Source organism: Condylura cristata, unplaced genomic scaffold (genome assembly GCF_000260355.1).
Source record: "Condylura cristata isolate star-nosed mole 26May11 unplaced genomic scaffold, ConCri1.0 scaffold00026, whole genome shotgun sequence".
Lineage (NCBI taxonomy): Eukaryota > Metazoa > Chordata > Mammalia > Eulipotyphla > Talpidae > Condylura > Condylura cristata.
The window spans coordinates 3,949,507-3,971,856 of NW_004567127.1; the positions used below are offsets into that span (position 1 = coordinate 3,949,507).

The 22,350-nt window shown below is 44.0% G+C and overlaps 1 protein-coding gene across 1 annotated transcript in view; it reads right to left on the bottom strand.

The window, feature by feature from the left end:
• The window catches only part of TTF2 (transcription termination factor, RNA polymerase II), a 33,550-nt gene extending 25,144 nt beyond the window's left edge, over nucleotides 1-8,406 (bottom strand). Inside the window, exons 1-3 of the mRNA XM_012730015.1 lie at nucleotides 8,370-8,406; nucleotides 8,192-8,294; nucleotides 5,863-5,949 (exon numbers count right to left, since the gene is read on the bottom strand). Coding sequence (XP_012585469.1) covers nucleotides 5,863-5,949; nucleotides 8,192-8,294; nucleotides 8,370-8,397 — 218 coding nt within the window. The 5' untranslated portion in view covers nucleotides 8,398-8,406. The remainder of the gene's footprint in view (nucleotides 1-5,862; nucleotides 5,950-8,191; nucleotides 8,295-8,369) is intronic.
• Between the last annotated feature and the right edge of the window lie 13,944 nt (nucleotides 8,407-22,350).

Sequence of the window (22,350 nt, forward strand, 5' to 3'; positions counted from 1 at the left end):
AAAAAAAAAAAGTCCTCTTGCGCCCACCTGCCCACAGCCCCCCATCGCCAGCTGTCGGAGTCCTTAGGGGTTCCTAAAGTCCTACCTCCCAGGCAAGACCCCCCACGTTCTCCTCCGTGTCCTCCGCTGCGCCTGTACTTGCGTCTGTTTACATCACACCTGCACCTGCCCGTCTCCGCTGCATTTGCAGCAGCTCGAAGGTGATAACACACACGCCGCTCCCTTAACTCACACCTGTGCCTCACCCTTCGCACAGAATCATCAGACTGCCGAGTGACACAGAGCCCATTTCCCCTCACCTAAAATGACTCTTTCAAAAATTTTAATCACTTCAATAAGAGCTTTCACAGTGCAGCCTTTCTGTAACAGCAGGCAAAATGTACAATCACAAAGTCTAAGATGACAGTGGAAAGTTTCCCATCTCCATACCCCACCTGCCGAGTCCACATTCCTTCCAACAAGTAACCATTCCTGTCTTTTATTTACCTGTTTTGTATTTATTTTACAGAAATTTAATGCACATTCAGATTAATATGAACATACATTCTTCATCTTCCCCTCTCCCATCCATATGGGAAGGCTCGTATACACACCACTGCTTTCTTCACTTAACACTGAATCTTGGAGATTTTCTATATGAGTATATACATACTGGAATTTTCTCCAAATACTATAAATCGATCTACATATGATCCAGCAATTCCACTCATAGGTGTCTACCCAAAGAACACAAAAACACTAATTTAAAGGAAATTTGCACTCCCATGTTCACTGCAGCACTGTCTCCAATAGCCAGGCTGTGGAAACAACCTAAGTGCCCCCAAATCAGATGAGTAGATAAAGAAGATAGGGTCTATATAGCCCGTGGAATATCACACAGCCGTGAAAAAGATAGTCTCATGCCATTTGTGGGAACATGTATGGAGCTGGAAGGGATCGTGCTAAACAAAATAAGTCAGAAGGAGAAAGAAGGATCCCATACGTGCAAAATACAAACAACGTACACCAGCATTATCTCAAAAAATTAAAAGATGCCATGTCTGTGTAAAGGACATATACACACATGCTCAATTCAGGGCTGTAGCTTACATGAGCTGCAGTTGCCTACTGTAGGTATCACCTATTGTTTGTTTAATGAAACCTCTCGATAAGAAAGTTTAGTTGTTTCCAAAGCTTTCCTATTAGAAGCCAAGGCACAGCCTCGTGCATAAACCACCTCACCTGTGTTTGGATTCCTCTCTATGGCAATTCCTGCTTCTCAGCATGCATTAGCGCCTTCTCCTTTTTTCTTGGTCAAATTGGCTTCTGGGTCTTAACTATTAGTTCTCTTCTGCCTACCTTAGTTCCTCTTTCCTATTTTCTTTCAGCTTAATTGCTGTTCTTTCCAGCCTTCAAAGTAAATCCTGTGACACACAGCATGAACCTCAGGAGTGTGCGCCCCAATTCAGAGTGGATTCCAGACAGGTCTCCATCCTTGGGTGCTGTCTCTTGGCCCTGACATGGAAGCAAGGGTGAACAAGCCCAGGTGGAAATTTCATAAAAGTCGAGAGTCAGAGAGAGTAAGGCACTCCCAGTTTTCCCAATCAAGCTCACAGTTACCAAAAAAAAAAGTTTCTAATTTTTCTCATGACAACAGGATATTATGTTGTACACGTGTAATAAAATTTTTGAGACTTCCAATTCATAGCAATTCAAAGCAATTGCTTACCATGTATCAAGCACTTGAAAGCTTTACTGGAAGAACTTTTTATACCTATTAGGTAGGGAGGTGGGGAGTCACGATGGCTCTGTGCACAGGAAACATGGAAAAACTAGGTCATGACTTGACCGACGGCCCAATATTTGCTTTTAGGGCAAAGTATTTGTTATATTTATCAAATTGTAAATCAACAAGCGAAACAGTGGAAACACATTCTCACAGAGAAAGCAAACAGCGATTCCACTGGGAAGAACCTAATTCCTAGACGACAGTAATTACTTCCCAGGACACAGGTGAAAGGTTCAGGGGGGCGGCTGAACTCTTCTCCTCTCACTTCTTCACCTGAACACGAGTCCTTCCTTGCTTACCAGAAGCTGATGGTGCAGCATTCACTTCTTTCTACCCCCGCACAGATCCTTTTCCTTTCTAACGCTGGATTTCTACCTCATTCTTTTACACTAAAGTTCAAGCAAGATGGAACAAATATGTAAACGGAAAATTCTAAGTGTTGAAGAAAAAAATAAGTAAGAGGTTAAGGTTTTGAGAATCCTAAACTAAAGAAGGCTTTTCTACGCAGGGCCACAAATCCCGCAGCTGAGAGACACAGGACTTAGTGGTTTGACTACAAAGGAAAGCTTTCAAGCTTCCACATGCTAAAAGTACCATAAGCTAAATGCTTAAAACAAGAGGCAAACTGGGAGAAGGGCTGGCGGGTCCCAGTGAACCCACCCGCCAAGCTGACCCAACACCCAACCACACGAGGCATTTGCTAGAATTGGGAAGATTCCAGTATGATTCAAAATGAGATACTCTACTACTATGCTGAGCCACTACAATCAGTTCTTTAAAGAACTAACACTTGTTTAACCCATTTATAGATCAAAAAATTTCAGTGTAGTTTGGCCCCATTAACTTGAGAACCAAAGCTGAAAAAGAGAAAGAGAAAGGAGAGAACATGAAGGCAGAAGCTCCCTGTCCATGGCTGACACGTACAAGGGAAGGCGAGCTGAATCCTCAGTCCCAGAAAGCTTCTTCCCTGCGGGGAGCATCAGCCTCATCACCAGCACCGAGGCGCTGGCTGGGGCCAGTCGAACGCAGGCGAGTGGTGCCACCTGGTGTTGAAGGTAGAGAACTGCACGCAAATGCAGCTCCAATCTTGAACTTGAAAATGGAGCTCAAGGTACCATCTTGGTTTCTACCTCCTCTCCATTACCCTGCTGCTCCAGCCCCACGCCAGTTACTCTAACCCAACAAGTTACTCGTTGGTAATTTAGGATGTAAAGGAATTCAAGACTCGAAAATAAAACTCAATTTTGGTTAGACTGTGCTCCCAGAGGTCATTCTCCAGTAGAGGGGAACTAACAGCCCTGCAGCCTCTGAAGGTGTCACCCAGGACTATTTCTATTTCATTCTTGCCTCGACCACTTATCAGGACCCTGGGCTTTGTTTTTCATTTGGTTGCATGTTGAAAAATTGTATCTTATTTGTACTAAAACATTTGGAAAGCTTCAGTAAGACTTTTATCTAAAATGGGAGACACCGGGCCTCCCTGGTGGCACAGGGGTTAGTTAAAGTTCCAGCACTACACAGCTATCTCCAGCCACTGTGGCCTGAGTTTGACTCCCGACCAGGGAGGTGACCCACAGGGCGCAGCAGCCCTCTCCTGTCTCCCTGCTGCTCCCCTCAGCAGTGGGTTTCAGTAGATCTGTCTGTTCTGCTCCCCACTCTGGTGTATCTCTTCACTCCCTGTGCCCCACCTCTCTGGCCTACATCCCAGCTCTTGTATGTATAGATAAATGAAAATAAATTGTTAAAAAAAAAAAAAAAAACAACCGAACCCCCAACAAATTCAGGTATTTATCTGAAGAAAATGAAAACACTAACTTGAAAAGCTATGTGCACGCGTTCACTGAAACATTATTTACATTTTCCATAATAGCCAAGATATGCAAATAACCTAAATGTCCACCAAGGGGGTAATGTATAAAAAAGGCTGTATACTGCACACATACATTGCAATTATTTTGCAACTATAAAAAAGAAATCTAGCCATTTGATATAATATGGGTGGACTCTGAAGGCATTATGCCACACGAAATAAATCAGAGAAATACGAGTATCTTATGATCACACTTACATAGGGAATAAAAAAAAAATCAAGCCCTCCCTGGTGGCGCAATTGATTAAAACAGCACTCCACAGCCACTGCAGGAGTTCCATTCCCTACCAGAGAACTGACCCACAGGGCGCAGCAGACGTCTCCTGACCCGCCGCTGCTCCCCTCAGCAGTGGACTTCGTCAGTTGGCCAGTTCTGCTTCCCACTGTCTCTGGTGAATCATTTTAAACCCCCCCCCCAACCTCGGGCCTGTACCCCAGTTCTGTATGCATAAATAAATGAATATTTTTTTAAAAATCAAGCTCATAGAACAGATGATGATTGCCACAGGCAGTATGCGGGAGAGCGGGAGCTGGTAAAATGAGAGAAGGGTGTCAAAAACTGTAAACTTCCCCCTGTAACTGAGTAATGAGGATGTGAGCACAGACCACAAGTTAGTAACAGTAACAGCGCTCACACTTATTACTGAATATTATTATAAATACTAACGGTGATTTAGAAATAATTTATTGGTACTAATGAATAGGTAAATTATTAGTGCATTACCTAAAACAATAATAGCAGTGATACTTAACGTCACAATGTATAAAGTCCTTATCACAAGAAAAAAAATTTCTAACAATGTATAGTGACAGATGTTAACTAGATTTACTAGGGTCACTTTGCACATACAAATATTGAGTTATAAATTGGCTAATGTTCTATGCCAGGTACACATCAGTAAAAAATAAAATTGCAAAAATAAAACTATTGTATGAAGCATATAATTCTACGCTGTAATATTTAATAATGAGAATTTTAAAAGAGGGACAAGATAATACAGTGAGGGCAGTGAGCGGGAGATCAGTTTTCCAGAAGCAGCGTCAAAGGCCCTGGCTTCCTAGTGAATGTCTTCTCAGACACTGACATCTCTGTCCGTTCCATGGCTAGGCCTGTCACTTTTTTTAATTGTAAATTTTTTTTTTTTTAAAGATTTATTTGTGCATACAGAACTGGGGTACAGGCCAGAGGCTCAGGGGCGGTGAGAGGCTTCACCAGAGACAGAGTGGGGAGCAGAACAGGCAGATCGACGAAGTACACTGCTGAGGGAAGCAGCGGGCGGGTCAGGAGAGGTCTGGCTCACCATGTGGTCTCCTCCGGGGCAGGAGGCAGGCGGGAATCGAACTCATGCTGAAGTGGCTTCAGATTCTCAGTGCTGTGCTTTTAACCCGCTGCGCCACCAGGGAGGGCCTAATTGTAAAATTTTATGTAATGTTTCCTCCCAATACATTTTTCTATCTTAAAAAAAAAAAAAAAACAGTACTGGTAGTATTCAGGTATTTGAAACTTTGCAGATCGGATTTGATTTCCCACATAGAGAAACGCTATCCCAAATCACTCAATTTTGACTTGCACAGATATCATACAAAGGCCGTCACCCTGGCACCTGCTTTGCTGGCCAGTCTTCTCCTCCCAAGTCATATTCTACTTCAATACATTCTGAACTAGTGCCAGGCCCAACACCTACAATCCCCTGGCAAACCTTTGCATCCTTACGCAGGGCACTATTAACCTGCCTGGATTACTACCTGTGATTAAACACAACCCCTTTCTGATCCCAAGTGGGATCTACTCATCCATCTGTAACACCTCCCTGCCCTTCCTGAGTCCCCATAAAGGAAGGGAAGCCGACATTTATGGAGTACTTAACATGTCAGGCGCCTTTACACATCACCTTGTTCCATAAAGGGAATGAAAAATTGACACGTTAGTAGACATGAATCACCGTTGTGGCCTGACGTGACTGGCTCCCTGAGGACTTGACAGGGACGAAGGTGTGGTTTACCCTGACATGAACTGGAGGTCCAGCTTCCGAGACAATCTCGTTGCTCGCCAGTTAAGGAGTGACAGACTGGCAGACAGTGTAGGCCAGAAGATCCTCAACAGAAACACTGCTTGACTTTAATTATGGCTTTAAGGAACACACAAATCTAGGAAAATATTCCTGCGTGAAACCTTTCTGGGCCCAAACCAACAGCACGCTGACTGTCCCTTCGGGAGGCTTACCGATGTTCCTTCTCGCCCTGCAGAGCGAGCACACCCTGGAGCTCCACCACAGAGTCCTCGTGCAGTAAACAGTGAGAAACAGGAATGCTAGAGGGAAAAAAATGAACATGTTTGAGGAGGCAGAAGCCGAAATCTTGTAAAATCCAAACTGCAGGTTTTAACTGTGAGTTAGTCCGACATCACCTCCACCGGCTGTGTAAATCCCAAACTGTTATGCCGATGTGTGTTCCCGGGAGAGTCCAGCCCCATCTTCCCCACTCCCAAATCAAACAAGACAATCCATGTATTTTTTTCCCAAGGACTCAAAGTTTAAAACTATCCTGTGCTACATGAGCAGTAAATTGTCACAGCCCCAGGGAAGACCGTCTAAGGCTGCCTGGGAATTTTCCCCAGGTTCCTCGATTGTCCATTTTCCTTCAATAACCTGTTGGCTGTCAGTATTATTTACATAGCTACTTTATGGCCGGTAGGTTTTTAACCCTTCTCACTTCTCATTATTAAGGTATTTACATGTAACATTCAGGATGAATAGGACTGAGGGAAGGTTCCACTAGAAACTAAGGCACTTTTTTCTTTCTTTTTTACCTATTATTTTGCTTTTTTGCTTATATGTTATCAAGCATAGTCTATATAAGTTTATCGAGTTTATCAAGTCAAAATATTACTGCATCATTTGCATAGCCGTACCCTTGTACTCTATAAAAGGACATGTTTCCTTAATGTAAAACCAAGTCTTACGCTGCCATTAATGCTTAATTCCTATACATCTGAAAGTGCTTTCATGTTCAATGAAATTTGAGCCAAATACTGAGCCCAAGAAGCTCAGCAAAGAAATCAGAAATAGTTGGCAGCGGCCGCCCTAAAGGGAGTTGGAGTTTTCTGAGAGCACACGGAACTCCAGGAGGTTAGCAGTTCTACAAACAGAACTTCTCCCCAGAACTCCTGTTCTCTGAGGATGCGCTTAGCTTGTTCACATGCTCCCTACTAGCTAGAAAAACGTGTTATTAATTGGTATAAGCAGAAACACAACTGTGCACTATTTTTGTTCGTCATTCATATCTTCACTAAAAGCTTGAGCTGGGAGAGCGGGAGGCAGAGCTGCTCTCGATGGCTCTCCTCAGCCCACCCTTGCTGCAAATTCATTTAGACTGGGTCTTCGTTAGTAGCTGAGAACTTCTCAACGGCTGTCCATGGCCAAGAAATAAACAGCAAATCCTGGCATGAAATGTTGATAGCTTGGGTTTAATTGGTCCCTTCCATCTTAAGGTTGACACTGCTTACTTAAAGTCATTTTGCATCTAATTAAACTGGATCCCATTAATTTCCTTAAAAAAAACAAACACACACTGCTTACTCCAAGTCATTTTGCATCTAATTAAACTGGATCCCACTAATTTCCTTAAAAAAACAAACAAACAAACAGACAAACTCAGCAGGCTAAAGAAGTATTTGTTTTAAAATTTTATTTTCTAAATCTAAAAAAACTTTCACCTAGTCAAAGCATAATGCAATCATCAAAAGGAAACATGAAAAGCTAATGTCTTTCTTGGAAAAAAGACATTATTTTCTAGTATTAATCCAGTATGTGTCTATCTAACATTAACATGGAAGAAAAGAACTTTTCTGTACCAAGTTCAGTAGAGCCCAGGGAAAGTGTTCAGTGATGTGATAGTTTATAAAATTCACTTAAGAGACTGTGGACGCCACTTTATGGGCATTGGTGTTAACTTATCTCACTCTAAAGATGATTATTTCTGGACCTCGACTGTCAGTGCTGTGAAATCAGCAAGTTAAATTGTATCATTACTTGCAGCGCAGCTCCCTAAAGGAATTTGTTTCTTTGGGTTCACAATCTCACATTTAAAACCCGATTTTTAAGAGGGCCTGATCCTCGATCAGCAGATGACCCCCAACAATGTAAAAGCTGTCAGCCCAGACACGAGTGCGAGTTACTCTTCACGGGGTCTCCAAGCCCCCAATTCCTGGAGTGCAGAGTCACCCTCGAGGGCTGACACACCTGTCAGCAGAAGGGAGTGTGGTCATGACGGACTGGGGTCTACACACTCACCGCTGGGAAGGACCAGCGGTGGTGCCAGAAGTAACTGCTCCTCCATTTTCAGGCGAAGGAATCAGCGGCGCAGAAGGAAGTGGCCGCCTGGGCTCACACAGCCAAGGGGAGCCCGGAGTGTCCCCAACACCCCAAGCTGTGACCAGCCACGTGGAGAGCCCTGGCCCCGTGGGCAGGGCGTCCCCAGCCCCCGAGCCCCCCACCCCCACCCCAGTCCCCGGCACTGCTCCCCGCGAGGCCCGCGCCCCGCGAAAAACCTACTCGGTGGTCCTCACGAAGTCGCAAGAGTCCGCCCGGCAGATATAGAAGCTTTTTCCTTTATTCGGACCATTGCGGACGCCCGTCTTCAGGAAGCACAAGGTCCCTGAGGAGAAAAGGTGGACAAGATCACGCCCCGCTAGAGGAACGCACCCCCGGGACCCCCGGCAGCAGCCCTCACCGTGCTGTGGACACCGAACGCCTTCCATCACGCTCCTCTTGGCCCCCTCCACTAAGCCCCGCCCCGCCTACTGCTTCCGCATTTGACTCCGCCCTCCTCTCGCAGAACCCAATCACCATCCACCTTCTGCAGGCGTAACCCCGCCTCCCGCAATTCACTCCCTTGCTAGTCCTCTCAGCCAATTGCACAGGGAGCTCACCCGCTTCCGGCCAATCAGAGCCACCCTCAGATTGCCGCGCGCCGAAATCAAATAGAAGGCGAGGGGGCGTGGGGACCAGCCCGACTTCCGGGGAGGAGGACTTTTGAGTGGCGGGGCTTCCGGATCGGGGGCAGTTTGGGCTTGCTGCTCCGGGCTAGGGGCCGGGGAGGCGGAGGTGCCGCGGTGCAGAACCGGGGGAATCGCGCGAGACACGCTAAGGAAGGGGGCTGTGCCTGGGCCGCCCTTGGACTCTCGGTCTTCTCCCCTCCGGGCGCCCCGCTGCACCCCCGGGTTCCAGGCTCCAGGGTGCTGCGCTCCGCTCCGCATCTGGGCTCCGCGCTCCGGCGCTGCGCTCGGGCCCGGGCTCCGGGCTCCAGGTTTGGGCTCGGGTTCTGGACACGTGGGCTGGGGCTCTGAGCTCGGGCGCGCGCCCAGTCCACCCCCGCGTTGGAGGTCAGCAGGAGCAGGAACGCCAGCGAGACTCCGGGCACGGAGGGAACTCCCGATGGCAGAGGCTGCGGACCGCTGCACACTTACAGCTGGCGTTTGAGTCACCCACCCAAGGTCGCCAGTGAGCGGGTGACCTATGGACAGGCGCCCAGGGCATCTCTCGGCCACCCCCTTTGCACAGAAGTTTCCCTGGGCTCTCGCATCCTGAGCTATGAAGTGGATACCACGTGGGGGAAAGAGATAAATAGGGAAGGAGGGCTTTGTTTTGTATAGTCAGACTTTCACGAAATCATCAGCAAATCTACTAGTTAATAACCGGGAAGAAGTAGAAATGAAATAGAAATGACTTCCTATCACAGCTAGCTGTTGAGGAGCAGATGTCCGAGAGATGCGATGGCCTGTGTACCCACGCTTATTGGGGCATTAGGGCAGAACATCTATAATGGTTAGGAAATTGGAGCTTTGTGGTAAATGTCAGTGGCGTGGCGATCTGGAGGAAAGGAGACAAATCTGAAATGTTTATTTAAAAATTACTTAGTAGCTTTTTTTGTGCCCACTGCTTGAGAACATTTATTACACACAAACACAAAACAACTATTCTAACCATAAGGAACTTCCTATTTGGAGGAAACTCAGCTAGCGCACATCAAACACTTAGCACTTAAAGGTAACATGAGTGGAGATCACAGTAAACTGTAGAGCTAAAGATTTACAAACAGAGTTAGTGTGTACATAATTACCCCTCTGAAACACCACAGAGATACAATTAGCAAAAAATAGTAAGTGGAAGTATTTTCATTAGTACCAGATTGTAATGCTTGCATTGAATGGTTTTTATGGATATATTTAATAGCTGCTGTATCCAGTAGGCCATAAATACTACACTTACAAAAGAGGAACAGCAAATCTTGAGTAACAAATAAGACAAAATCAGAATCTCCTAAGTTTCCCATTAAGGAAGTTCTTTCTTTGCAAGTACCCAAACCAGTAGCCCTGGCCCAATACCATGAAAATCTTTCACAGCCAGATCACAGAAAGAGGAACAGATCATAAACTTGGTATGTACAAGATGAAATGTTTAGGCTATGGATAGTTTGTCCCACCTGATATTTATAGGAGTTTGAACTAAAGGATGCCAGAATATCAATGGTACATACTTCAATTTGTACACATACTAGTGTATGTATATTAATTTTTTAAATATATTTAATACATTAATTTTTCTTAATAAAGCTGAATTTATTAAAATTAATGCCTAGATTTGGTCCTAGTATCCCTGAAACAAGACAAAAATCAGAATAATGCAGTATTCTGCAAAATAGAACAATGCAATAAGGCCATTCAGTATGGGGCTGGTCAATCGCTATGGGTTTGACAGCATTGCTTTAAAACTAGATGGTAATAATGACTGTGCACCACTACAAGTTTACTACAACTCAGAACTATACACTTTAGATAGGTGAATTTATGGTACTTAAATTAACCCTCAAGAAAGCTACTGACAACCAGTAACAAACCCATAATGCACAACACTGTACAAAACAGCAAATGTAGCAGCACAGCCAGAATGTCTGCATGGAAAAGAAAAGCTAAGATTGATCATCTAGGTAGTTCGACAGGCTAAGAAAATTAATGGTGAAGGAGTAAATAATAGAAATTCTTTATTTGTATTGATAATGGCATTAATCCTTAAGTACACTGGTTCTCTAACTTGTAGAATAAAATCTAGAGTGGTGTAAACACCAATTTTAATTCTAGGGGAAATGACAGAATTATATCTTCTCTGGTCAGTGTGGTGTTGGCTGACCTGGTCGACTTGCTCGACAGCTCTAAGATACAATACTGAGAAGATAAACTGGAACACCACTCTTGATATCCCTGCTGTTAGCGACAGTTTTAAAATAACCAGCAACTCTAATTTGTAAAACTCCAGCTTCTATGCAACCTTTCTCTTTATGCATTATTTAAAAAATTAAGTTGTCCAAATTTATATTTCCAATCAACCAAAAATTGTAAGAAATATATTCATTTATCTGAAGTTAATAGTCTTCTGGATTTTTGCTCATTGCTTGAGGAGGGGCGGGGAGTAGTAAATCATTTTAAATGGAAGAGAAAGGATTTTGCCCACTTGTTTTGAGTTCTGTCTGAGACAAGTGCTTTTTACAAGCATTCTTACACTTAATTCTCATGATTACTTTGGCAGTGGGTATTCTTTTATCCCCATTTAAAAAAGTGTGGTACCAAAGTTTTGAATAGCTACCAAGCTTGGCCCAAAGCTAGGTCCCAGTCTTACAGATCCTTTCCTTGAGTTTGGAACCAATAGGTGCCCATACATTAACCATGTCCTCGCTCAAATTCACAAAACAGGCACCAACACACCCATTCCAGGGCCCTCCCTGGTGGTGCAATGGATTAAGGCGCAGCACTGCAAAGTTGGCTGCAGCCGCTTCAGCATGAGCTTGATCCCTGGCCAGGGAGGTGACCCACATGGTGTGGCAGACCTCTCCTGTCTCCCCCAGTGGACTTTGTCAATCTACCTTGTCTGCTCCCTGCTCTGTCTCTGGTGACTCCTCTCCCTGCTCCTGTACCCCAGTTCTGTATGCATAACTAAATAAATCTTTTTAAAAAATCTCCCAGTCCATTTTTATGAAGCATAAGTACCACAGCGGTTCATTCACACATGTACACATGTAACCTACACACGGCAAAATATTCAGATATTTGTGGTATGCAGATACGACCAACAAATCTAGGATAAAAACAATAATGCATGAAAGCAAGAACTGCCATTCTATAAACGATCGCTAGGTAGCAGCACGTGAACACAGAAACCAGACAGAAGGTCCTTCTCCTCCCCTGCACTTCCTTTTGTTTGTTTAACTGGAATGGAAATTCCATTGCCTTTGATTATGTGCCTTGCAAATATATGATCATTTTAAACTGGTCCTTTGACATGGGCATAGTCAGAATGATTTTACAGTAAGGACAAATCTGATCATAATTTGGAAAACCAACAGACTTTACAGTTTCTTTTGTTGCACCAATATTTTGTAGTCTTAAGTTTCGTATTTCACTGATCTTAAAATACGGGTCCTAGAATGGTTCAAAGAAGGCTCTCCTTTGTCTCCTTCTTTAGGTCTGTGTACAATTCAGTGTATCCTGGTAAATTTATAAAATCATGCAGCCATCACCATAATCCTATTTTAGAACATTTCAATCACCTCAAAATCTTCCATCCATTTCTAGGCAGTCTATCGCCATATACACATCCAGCACCAAGGCAACCAGGACCCATTTCTGTCTTTCTAAATTTGCCCTTGGAGACCTTTCATGTAAATGGAGTCAGACAGTCTGTAGTCTGTGGCCCTATCTCCTTCACTTAGACTTTTAAGGTTCATCCAGGCTTGTATCAAGAATTCACTCCTTTTCACTGCTGAATAGTATTCCGTTGTGTTCATTCAACAGCTGAAAGCTATTGGTTTTTTTTCCCACTGGGGTTATTAGGAATAATATTGTAAATGTTAGCATACACGTCTCTCTGGATATTTGTTAGGTAGATGCCTATTGATTTACCTAACTACTACTGAGGGTGTGGATTGAATTATGCCTAACTTTTGAAGAAAATGCCCAGTTGTTTTCCAAAATAACTGTCCTATTTCATATCCCTACAGCACTATATGAAGGGTCTCATTCGCCACATCCTTATCAACACTTGCTGTTTTCTGTCTTATTAAAAAATTGTTCTTATAGTCCTTCCTTGTAACTGTGGCATGTATCTCATTTTGGCTTTTAATTTGTATTTCATAATGACTACTGATGTTCAGCTCCTTTTCATGTCCTGATTAGCCTTCATCTTCATCCATTTAAATGATCTTAAAAGGCTTTTTCCTTTAAAGTTTCATATGGAACTAAACTAAAGCCTAAATAAAAGTTGTTATTAATCCAAGGAGATCAAAGAAATGGCAATAGTTTGTATACTTATAAGTCATTAAAATGCACCTATACTCTGAAAATATTTTTAGATACAACAGACTATTAGCTTTTAAGACTCAGTGGTTCCATTTATAGACCTCTGAGAGATTGGGTTGGGAGACAGGAAGGTTTTATTTTCTACAACTTGCATGTATTACTCTTACAATTTAAAGAATCCAATAAAGACACTAGAAAAACAGATTCATAGAAAAACAGAAATGCACCAAAATGATGCAAATGCTTTTTAAAGTGGTAAGATAATTGGGGCTTTTCCTTTTTCACATTTTCTATACAGGATACCACCTTCTTGCACGGTTTGCCAGGAGGCAGCTCCTGGGCTCACAGCCCCACATCCACAACAGCACCTCTTCAACTCAAGCCGCTCTCAGCCTGACCTTCCTGTAATTAATCCTTTCTTGTAACTCTGTATTCTTCCCACATTTCTGGCATCTAATTCTAAAGTTTATAGCAAGATCTTTCTAATCTAATTCTAATCTAATCCTTGACACGAATTCCACATTACAGAAGTCCAGGACACATCCCCCTTGTTCTCTGAGACGCCTCTGCACAAGTCACAGGTAATCTCGGGTTCCAGACCCCTTGTGGCTCTGTGTTTGCTTTCTGGACCTCACCCCAGGTGCATTTCCTCCAGAAGTGAATTATGTGGCAGGGCGGTAGAGTCCAGGTTCTCAAAGTGAGACCAGCGCATCGCCCCGGGCTCGAAAGATTTGCTCTGCTGTTTGGAACCTTCCTGAACACCAGGTCTTAAGGGCTGAGGCTCCCTCATCTCCTTTCTGAGGTAACAGAGGCCCTAGACCAGCTCTGCTTTCTGCTGCTGTTTTTCAGTATAGCAGTACCTCAACGAACATTTTAACATTGTCATAAAGTTGGGGAAAAAATCTTCACCAATGCTGAATGAAACGATATTCCTCAAAGACCTGGTTTCATTTTACATCATTTAGCTTAAAGCCAAACTCTCCAAGAACCTATGTATGGAAGAGGGTAACTGGGATGTCAGAAGTCCGTCTCACAGAATTTATCAACTCTTTCAGACATGAGCCAGAATTTATCATTCCTCTTTTAAAACTCCTCAATGACTGTCTACTGAACTTGGAAAAGAGTCTTTAAATCCTCAACATGGTTTGGATGGAGCCTCACCTGGCCGGCTCTGCCCACTTCTCCCTCTCAGGCGCCAGCCCACACGTCACTCCTCCCCGACCTTCTTCCCACCCCCAGCACAGCACAGCTGTGTCTTACCTGAAGGTCTTCATCCAGGCTGTGCTGTTGGCCTGGGATGTTTGTCCTCTTTCTTTAAAGTCCAGGTTCTGACCTTTGGGTCTCAGAATTGACCGCAGGGAGACTTCCTTGACCACTTGATCTGCAGAGACCCTTTCTCATGCCCCTGTTTCTCAGCACCCCGTGAAATTCATGTGTGACATTTAATCTGCCGCAAGTTGTCTGTTCACTGGCTCAAGTTGTCTGTTCACTAGCTCATGGACTATTCATCTAGCAGGGACTTCTGCTTTGTTTACTACTCATGTACACCCAGCACATAGAATTCCCCTTGCATAGCTGTTAACTGAAACAAATTAAAGCACAGCGTGGAAGGGACCCTAAAGTCACCTGGCGGCTCCCCTCCTCCCCAACCCCCATCTCCCTCAACCCTAATGGATTCAGCATGGAAACTTCAGCCCACAGTGTATTCTCTATTTGGGCATCTCAAAATGTCAGTTAACTCTAATGTATATTGACTAAAATCTGTCCTGCTGTCTGAAACTGGCACTGGTCTTGTGGAGTCAAACATTAAATACCTAATTCTTGTCAGTGTCACTTTCATGTGCTTGAATATGATTATCTCATCCTCCCCACACGCCACAAGTATCCTTATTTCTCAGCAAAACCACTCCAACCTTTTCAGTTCTGTCTGTCCCTGCAGAAGCCCTCACCAGTATTTTTGAATGCATGTTTGCTTAATTTGAGGCATCACGAATAGAATTCAATATGACTAGCACTGTTGGATAATTGCCTCCTTATTTTGGATATGACCGCTTTGTAAATGCAATATAAAGCTGCAAAAAAAAAAATTCTTTCTCTTTTCTAACAAATATGTCATGCCAGTAATTTATATTGAGTGTGCAATCAACCAAAACCGATGCTTTCATTTTTCACGCATGAACTCAGGTCTCCCATACCTGCTGCATCTAATTGCTTGGCTTCTATTTCTTCTTCTTCTTCTTCTTCTAAGATTTATTTATTTATGCATACAGAGCTGGAGTACGGGCCAGAGGTGCAAGGACAGTGAGAGGTTCACCGGAGACAAGAGTGGGGAGCAGAACAGGCAGGTTGACGAAGCACATGCTGAGGGGAGCAGCGGGCGGGTCAGGAGAGGTCTGCTGCACTATGTGGGTCACCTCCGGGGCTGGGATTGAACTCGCACTGAAGCAGCTGCAGCCAGCTTGCAGTGCTGCGTCCTAACCCGTTGCGCCACCAGGGAGGGCCTCTATTTCTTTTTGCTAGCTGTGACTCCCCACCCTTCCCTGTCTAGACTTCTGTGAGTCTTGCTATTGTCAGCTGAGTTGTCAGGGCTATATCCTGACCAGCTGAACACTTGGCAAACCTGCTCTTTTTGACTTCATCCAGGTTACCAGTAAAAATGCTAAACAAGGCTGAGCATCTTAGTCCAGCCTGGAGAGCTGGACACCCTGGGGGTGTTCATTCCGTCAGGCTCGGAGCCACATAAATGTCACATTGCGCCTCCGGCTCAGAGGCCTCCCTGCAGCCCCTGCCTAACCACAGCTGTCCTTTGATTTGCCAGGAGGCAAAGCATAGTGAAAAGGAAGTGGAGCTAATCTGGTGGCTTTTCTTGGTAGGCAGCACAGGAAGTCACCCAGAAACTGCAAGGGGTGCCAGGACACACTTGCCTGGCACCTGGCTAGAGACATGTGGTCACACCGTCCCTTGGACACACCTGTCACTTCTTGCTTCTGCTGTCTGTCACCTCCTTTCTCTCCTTGGCCCTCGCTCAAAGTTGGCGTGCCCTTGGGTGAAGGCGAGAGCATGCTCACTGAGGGTTGCGGGGTGGCCCAACAGTGAGCAGTGGAAGAGCTCTTGACCCCTTTGATGAAGATCTGAGGCAGCCTTCTGTTCAGTCAGGACACTGCCTTCAAAGGATCTCGAGAGTCCACCTCTTCAGTTCCTCTCTCGGGCTTTCTCGTTCCCTAGCCAGGACTGAGCTTCCCCTTCCTCTGAGCGGAGGCAGGCAGCATTGTCCTCGTGAACACACCGAACACTTCCTCTTCTCTGGGCCACAGGCTGCAGGGCCTGCTCTCTGCCTCAAAGCCCGCTTCCCCCCGGTGCAGGGGAATGGTGTGGGGCAGGCAAGAAGCGAGGGTCGTTGTTTGCTGAGCCTTTATTCCTGCTCTCGCTCATGCTAGAAGAGTGTCTCTGTTTCTTCTCTGGCATTCCTCTTTCTGCTCCTACCTCCCCACTACCTTTTCCTCCAGGCCCGCAACACTGCTCCTTCAGTCAGGAGAGACACACCAAGCATTTTTTGTTTTAAAGATTTACTAATGCACATGAAAGTTGGGGTACAGGCCAGAGGTATGGGGATGACAGAATTCACCAGAGACAGAGTGGGAAGCAGAACAGGTGTCTTCTGAATTCCACTGCTGAGGGAGCAGCGGGGAGACAGGAGAGGTCTGCTGCACCCTGTGGGTCACTCCCTGGCCGGGGATGGAACTCGTGCTATAATGGCTGCAGACAGCTTCACACTGCTGTGTTTTAATCTGTTGTTCAGCCAGGGAGGCCCCAACCCCAGCATTAATGTTGACCTGTGGAGGAGTCACCGCCAGGTTGCTGGCTCCCACCTGGAGCGGCATGTGTGTTTCAGCCATGCTTTCATCTTTACGCTCTGTTCATGGTGACCACTCCTGCTCCTTCCGTAATTACCTGTTTCTGATGGAAGAGCTGAGCCGTGGCCAAGTGGAGGAGAAGAAACCACACAGGCAACTTGAATGGCTTTGTTTTCAAGTTGTACACCCTACCCGATATGTGCACGTGCATTACGAGACACCAAACAGGTTCTCAGGCACGTGCTCACCTGAACACGCCACCGGGCATGAGGAGGACCATACAGAGAAGAGCATGGTTCAGATCGGTTTACTACCTGTCAGTTCTGCTGCAGACTGAGTTATGGTCCCCAGAATTCATCTGCTAATTTCTACCCTCCTCCCTGCAGCGTGACAGCATCTGGTGATGGGGTCTTGGGGGGTGATGTGGGTGACATGAGGTCATGAGGGTGGGGCCTCATGATGGTGTTAGTATCCTTCTAAGAAGAGATACCAGAAAGCTCTCTGTTTCCTATCAGAAGATTGGGAAAAACGCTCTCGCCTTGCCAGTCGGCAGGTATCATGACCTGGCACTTCCTAGCCAAAACAATAAGAAAATAAACATCTGCCCTTTAAGTTACCAGTCTATAGCATTTTGTTATGACAGCCCAGGCAGACTAGTAGAAATGTCCAAGCTAATTATTTGCTACCTGCCATAACATTTATTTTTCAAATGTGTCACTGACACTCAAATCTACATGCAAGTTGCGTTGGCAAATTAATACAGGTATAATTAGTCAGGATAAGAGTCTCTTGTGACTCATACCTCATTTATTCCCACATATTTATATCTTCACTTGGAATTTCTGGATGACACCACCCTGACTTCTCATTTAACTGTAGAGCACTTGGACAATTTCATGCAAACATCTCTTCCACCCTGCCTTGATATCCTGACTCTTCCTGAAACTTGACACATAGCTTTCTCTAAATTAGCCTCTTGGGGCCCTCCCTGATGGCACAATAGGTTAAAGTGCAGCACTATGAAGCTGTCCGCAGCCACTGCAGCACCAGTTCAACCCCCTGCCAGGGAGGGACCCACATGGCGCAGCAGACCTCTCCTTTCCCACCCAATGCTCCTGTTAGCAGTGGATTTCAGTAGATCCTCCTGTTCTGCTCCCCACTCTGTCTCTGGTGAAGCCTCTCACCCCCTTGTACCTCTGGCCTGTACCCCAGTTCTGTATGCATAAATAAATAATTTTTTAAAAATAAATAAATAAATAAGTCTCCTGCCTAAGGACCAAGGCAATGATTCCATTTTGTGGTAGTAAAATTCAGGTACCTGATATCCTTTCCAAAGGAGAAAGGATCAACATGGTCTGTTTGTGCAGGATGAGGTTGATACCTAACATGTATGATTCCTGACTCCCTCACATATATAGCTCATTTAATCCTTACAACAAACCCCAGGAATAATGACATCATCCTCATCTTATCATGGAGGAAAGTTAAGCCGAGAGAGAGATTAACAGCCGGAGAGCTCACAGTGGATGAGTGACATTGTCAGGATTTGAATCTAGGCAGCCTAAATCCAGAGTTCACACCCTGAGGATCAGGACGCGGCAACTAGCCCATCATGGGAGAGGAGCGAGGCGTCAGAATGGAGAGCGCTGCACTAGAGAAGCTAGCTGCCACTACAGGCTGCCATCCATATCCTACCGGTGCCTGCAGTTGATGATCTCTTTTGTGAACAAGGATAACTACCTATCACAGTTGCCATCAGCCTCTGTGGCCGGGTGGGGAGCCTGATTTACTGCCTTTGAATGGCTCCTACTGAATATGACACTGAAAACTTTCCCTCAATCAAGACAAAGTGTCAAGGGAGGTATTTATGCGTTTAACACAGGAGATCCTAACACAGGAGCTGATATTGAGCAGAACAGTAACCCTTACTTCGTATTGAAGCCAAGCCCCGTCACGTCAGACTCCTGAAATGCTGCTTTGCATTTTGCTTCAATAGTGATGCTTTTTACAACACAGCAGCTCCATTTGTCTGGGCACTAGATGGCATTTGGCCCACACTTAAGGAATCAAAGCCACACTGACTTCACCGCTTTTTCCTTGGGCTGGTCAATGTCTTGGGCATTGAAAACAGAAGAATCCTCAAACAATTTTCTGTTGCCAGCATGGTGGGATGCATAGCTGCTGTCAGACAGACTATTAAACAATGCAAAGATGTCCTGAAGCAAAGCGAAGGGCTTGCAGCATCTGTCTGCAGTCACGAGAGACTATAGCGAGAACACACTCTCTGGTGTCCATTTGAACAGCATCACAAGGCAACAGAGTAGAGATTCAAGCAACAAGCCTTGGGCTGGATGGTGATCTGTGGGGACTGGGGCAAAGAGAGCAAAGGGGTGCAGTCCCAATGCACCCCCCCTTTTTAGAGCCAACTGGTGCCTGTAACAAAGCGAGCACCTACCATCATTTCTCTCCCACTCCCTCACCTTGTCTTGTGTATACAGATGTTTGCTCACACTGGTGAAATCTCCCCAACTAGAAGTACGTGATGATAGAAAGAGTGTGACTTCTGGCTCTCCGTTAGTATGTTTTGTGAATATTCCCCCACCATCTGTGACTTGGAGAATTACTTTCTTAACAATGTCTTTGATGAACAGAAATTTTTAATGATGTTCAATTCATTATTTTTTCTTTTATAGAATAAAATGTAAGATAGATGTAAGATTCTTCTTTTGCATGTGATTTTCTATTTGCTTGAGCACCATTTATTAACAAGAGCAGTATCTTCTCAGTACAGTGGCACCGCAATGAAAATTAGGCTAATGTATATAAATATGCAGGTGTATTTCTGGGCTCTTATTGTGCGCCTCTGTTTCTTTGTTTATTCTTGCACCTGTCTGCATTGTTTGTTTTCATTATTATAGCTTTACAGAGTGTCCTGGAACTTGAGAGTGCCATTAGTTTATATTTTCATTTATTTCTATCTAATTTTATTTATTTATGCATACAAAAGCTGGGGTGTAAGCCAGAGGTGCAGGGGGTGGAAGGATTCACCAGAGACAGAGTAGGAAGCAGAAGCATCAGATCCACTGAAATACACTGCTGAAGGGAGCAGTGGGTGAGACAGGAGAGGTCTGCTGCACCCTGTGGGTCACCTCGGGCTACAGTGGCTGTGGATAGCTTCGTAGAGCCAAGACTTCACCCTTGTGGCACCAGCGAGGCCCTGCATTTTCATTTACCAGAATGAATTAGTCAGTTTCTAATGTAACCTGGGATTTGGATGAAGATTTCATTGCACTAGAGTTTTTCAACCTCAAGACTACTGAGATTTTGGGCCAGGCAATCCTTTGTGATGGGGCAGGGGGATGTCACGTACAGGGTACGATATATATCAGCATCCTGGCCTCTCCCCCACTAGATGCCAGTAGCAATCCCTCACTTCAGATGGCGACGCAAAGAATGTCTCCATAAAATGCCAAGTTCTCCAGGGGAGCGAAATCACTACTCTCTCCCTATTCCGTTGATAACCAACCACTATATCAGCTCTATAGATCAATTTAGAAAAAAAACTTTCATAATGAGATTTTTAATCCATAAAAATGAAATCTCTTTCCATTTTGTTAGTTCACTGTTAATTTATCTCAACAATGTCTTATACTCTTCAATGTAGACTTCTTACACATATTTTTGTTCAATTTGTTCCAAGGCATTTGATTTTTTAAAGCTATTATCAATAGTAATTTTTAATTATTTTTTCAATTGTTCATTTGAACAAATAAAGAGTTCATTGTATTGTTCTTGTTTTAGATATCTTGTTTATAAATACTCTTGGGGTTTCTACAAATATAGACATGTCATCTGCAAATAAAAACCATTTACTTTCTCTTCCAATCTTTTCACCTTCATTTCTTTTTTGTATCTTGTTGACTATGCTAGGACCTTTTCTATAACAATCAGTAGACATAGAGATGATGGTCATTTTCATTTTGGTCCTAACTGTAGTCAATATTTCACCAATGAGTACTATATTCTTTATCAAATTTAGGAAGTTTCTCCCTGCTACTAGTTTCCTGAGAAATATTGTCAAGAGTGTTAAATATTTTTAAAATGCCTTTCTGTACTTGTTATGTTGACCAACAAATTAGATAGACTAAATTACAACATAAGCCAAACCTGCATTCCTGTCAAAAATCATGTTCAATTATAAATTGTGCTTAGGTCATGACTAGCTGTGATCCCAAATTATTATAGAAATCTTTTGAGAACACATGAAGACTGTTCATAATAGTGTCTGAAAACATGCATTCATCTAATTGAAGTTAGAGGTGCCGCTCAGTGGGGAAAGGTGGCCTTTTTAATAAATTGTGCTGAGGCAATTGGACAATTATACAGAGACAAACAGGAAATCATAACCTTTGCCACTCATGTTTAAAAAATTAAAATTCTCAATGATGAAATCATGGAGGTTTGGAAGCAAACATAGGCAAAGTCATCCACTGCCTTGAGTTATATGCAAAACCTGGAGATGCTATTTTGATGGAACAATTTTAATATTGGATGGAGGCTTTAGGATATAAGATTACAAAGACTAGAACTCTCCCTCCAACATGTTTAAATTACCTTGAACAATAGCTTATATGTTGAATTTGAGTTGCCTTTAAATAGACACACAAGTTCCAATGGCTCCAATCTTCATTCCCTAAGGGCTTTCCCAGCATAGTTTATTTTGTCTAAACTTACCTGCCTTGACCCCAAGACATCCAGATTTATGAGTCCTGGTCTATAATATTAATGCAACCAAAGAACTATTATACAGCTGTTCTTGTTAGGGATATCCAGCATCTATCCATATGCTTGTCATCAAAGAATATTTATTGTCATTATCCTGGTGTGTCTCTATTCTACTGCCCTGGGACTATCAATGATTGCTGAAGTCTGTATTACATACAGTTATTTTACTATGTTTTTATATAGATTAGGTTTATATATTATACATAATATAGGAACCAAGAGGAGGTTATGGATGTTCATAAACATACAGTTGCCAAAGGGTGTGAGTGGGGAGAGGGCTCTTTGACATTCGGGCTTGCATCATCACTCTCTCCACCTGACCACAATCTGGTCCAGAAAATGCTAATTAAAGCGCAAACAGCTGTGTTGTTCCTTGTAAATATCTAACTTGGTGTGGGCACGAGACACGGGCGAGGGTGAGATAAGCCCACCCAATGGTCTCATTATTGAATAGCCATTTTAAAACGGAAGCACACACCCTCTCCATTGTAACCTTGAAGACATCATGAATTTGGGTTTTCATGAACTGATTATTTACAACACATGAACTTATTAATAACTGTTCTTATCCATTGCAGTCTTCTAGCTCAGCAAATGGCTTAATGTGGTAATTATGCTTCTAGTCAAAACATCTCTTCTTGGCAGTAAGAGCTGCTTTAGCAGCAATCTTGGATTCAGAAACAACATGGTAGAAACTTCAAAGTTCCAATAAGTAAATCCAACA